Here is a 2,841-nt window from a genome sequence, read left to right on the forward strand (position 1 = left end):
ACACACACACACACACACACACAGAGTTACACAGCTCATACGTTATGCACACATGCGTGTGATTCTTCAGCTCAGCCAGTCTGACAGTACCTGCAGCGGGGGGTTGTGGGTAGGGGCTGTACCCGGCCTGTGGCATGCTGGGATACGGGTACGGGTATGGGTACGGCTGCGGCATGGCTGGGCTGGCGTATCCGGTCATCCCTGCAGCCCATCCGAACCTGTGGCATGCTGGGATACGGGTACGGGTATGGGTACGGCTGCGGCATGGCTGGACTGGCGTATCCGTTCATCCCTGCAGCCAATCCGAACGCTCCGTTCTGAGCCGGAGGAGCTCGAGACGCTGCACACACACACATTAATATATATTGAAATGCATTCAAGCATCAAAAGTAAAAGATTGATAGATCATCATCATTTCAGTTTGATCTGCTCCACCCTGCAGCTCACACAGATAGAGAGCGTCATAAAACAGTTCAGCACTGGTTCATGACTATACAACATCAGCATTGATTCAGTGACTCAGTGACTCAGTGACTCAGTGATTCAGTGGTCGAGTGACTCAGTGACTGTTTCCTGACCGTTGGTGGCCAGTTTGAAGAGGTGCTGTCCCAGATCAATGGCTCCTCCGCTGGGGAAAGACATCTTGAAGTTGGCCTGACCTTCCCATCCGCCTGACAGAGAGAGACACAGGTGAGCGTGAGCCGAACACAGCACAATAACGAGAGTGTGCAGCAGGTGCATGCTGGGTAAAGCAGCGTACCTCCCGCCTCGGCTTTGATCAACCCCTGGATGTAGTTTGCAGCAAACACTGGCTGCTCGATGCTGCAGTTCTTCATCAGGTAATACGGGAACATGAGGGAGCAGAACTTCTCTTTCATCGTGCTGCTGACGAACACCATCTGAAACACACGCACACCTGATTAACCTGTGTCTGTGGGATCGGTTAACCCGTGTTTGGGTGGGTTATAGATTAGTTAATCTGTATTTGGGTATTTTATGGATTAGTTCAAATGTTTTGGGTGGGTTATAGATTAGTCAACCTGTATTTGGGTATCTTGTGGATTAAGTTATTTTGTGTTTGGGTGGGTAATAGATTAGTCAACCTGTATTTGGATATTTGCTCTTCCGTGGAAATCCTGAAAAAAGGGAGAAGATTATCCGCAGAAGTCAAGAGCTTATTGATCTGATGAAAGACAACTTCGAAGCCACCAACAGTCTCATTGAGATTGCCAATAAGCACTTGCATTCGTCCTTCAGCCCGATCACCCTGAACGAGAACGCCACTGTCAAGGAGAACTGTGATGTGATGATTGAACGTGTGAATCAGATTCTAGCAAAAGTTGAGGAGGTTGACGAGGAGATGAAGAAGAAGCTGGGACCTACCTTGTATGAGAAACTACAACATATGTCTCTCAAAGACTTCAACAAAGTTCCAGCTGTTGATAAAGCTGCTATTACATTAGTTTGCCAGATTTCAGTCGGAGTTTTAGTGGTTTATCTAATTAAAAAAAAAAAAATTCTGGAAACCGTAACATCTATATATTGTAAAATTGCAAGAGGGATATGTGCCTCCATTGTGATTGGGTTGGCAGTTGATGTGATTGTTTCAGCTATTGTAGGGTATATTGAGCAAGGTAAACTCGACACGGCCCTGGCAGAGTACGAGGAGGCTTTGGCAGTATTCAGGCCAGCATCTAAAGAATACCAGAAGGCCATATACAAAGTCACGATTATGCTTGAATTCTTGGAGTGAATTCACTCCCACATTTATATCTGACCTTAAACTTTAGCAAGTCATAGGCTGCTGTTTTATCTATATTAATCTTTCCAGTTACAGAATATTCATTTCTTTCAGTCTGACACAAATATTTGCAGTAATTTGCTAAATTTATATAATGAGCGAGTACATCATGAATTAATCTTCCAAACAGCGTTTTTGTCTTATTCCGAATCACTCCGGTACACTTATAATAAATACTTATATTCGGACTATTGTAGCCTGGTCACCGCTGCGGAGTAACACACACCTGCGTGAATCGCCAGAGACATAAACTTAGAGAAGTAGCTCCGGTTAAAATGTTCTTCCGCGGGATGTGTGCAGTTCTGTTTATTAACCGCTAGAGCGCCACATTCACATAGTGCTGCTTTAAATGCATGCAGAAATCCATGGAATGGAGATGGATGGCATTATTTGAGTTGTGAAATGGAGGGAAAATGCTCAGAATCAGTTGGAAATAAATCACAAGTCCCATGATTTCAAACATTGTCTTGTTTATTGATGAAGAATATTTTGAGTGTGTCACAATCGCATGATTTCTCTTCTTCAGTTATGGAAATGTGGAAATTAAAGCTGAAGCTCCAATCTCCTCCTGAAAGAAGTGCGCTGGTGCCTCGGGGACTACTTCGCTCTGAAGCTGTCAATCATGACGTCACACTCCTGTTTTTATAGCATCAAATACCTAACTAAAACACATCCTTGACTATTTTGATTTGATTTCAGAGGAATCTTAAAAATCTTTTTTTAGATGTCTACAAAGGCATTAGACACAGCGGAGCACGCTTTCATTTTTCGTTGTCTTCAAAAATTTAGTTTTGGGGATTTTTTTTATTTTTATAATGCCATCAGGACACTTTATGCTAACAGTAACCACTCACTGAAAAAGGCTCTAAAGCTTTGTCTTTTTTTTAAATTGTCTAAATGTGAGCTACTTTCAATTAAAGAATGCAGCCTATCTACAATTAATAATATTCCAGTTAGGATTTACTTTCAGGACAACTAGATGAGCCCCAGATACGGATCCCCAGTGAAGACCTTGTCTCAGACGACCACCGGGACAAGAC

At 43.3% G+C, this 2,841-nt stretch overlaps 1 protein-coding gene across 1 annotated transcript in view; it reads right to left on the minus strand.

Moving 5' to 3' along the window:
* The window catches only part of LOC107569874 (WW domain-binding protein 2-like), a gene marked incomplete at its 3' end in the record, with an annotated part of 2,409 nt that extends 2,210 nt beyond the window's left edge, over nucleotides 1-199 (minus strand). Inside the window, exon 1 of the mRNA XM_016256033.1 lies at nucleotides 91-199. Coding sequence (XP_016111519.1) covers nucleotides 91-199 — 109 coding nt within the window. The remainder of the gene's footprint in view (nucleotides 1-90) is intronic.
* Nucleotides 200-2,841: the final 2,642 nt, after the last annotated feature.

The sequence above is a fragment of the Sinocyclocheilus grahami genome, unplaced genomic scaffold (assembly GCF_001515645.1).
Source record: "Sinocyclocheilus grahami isolate Dianchi unplaced genomic scaffold, SAMN03320097.WGS_v1.1 scaffold1390.1, whole genome shotgun sequence".
Classification (NCBI taxonomy): Eukaryota; Metazoa; Chordata; class Actinopteri; order Cypriniformes; family Cyprinidae; genus Sinocyclocheilus; species Sinocyclocheilus grahami.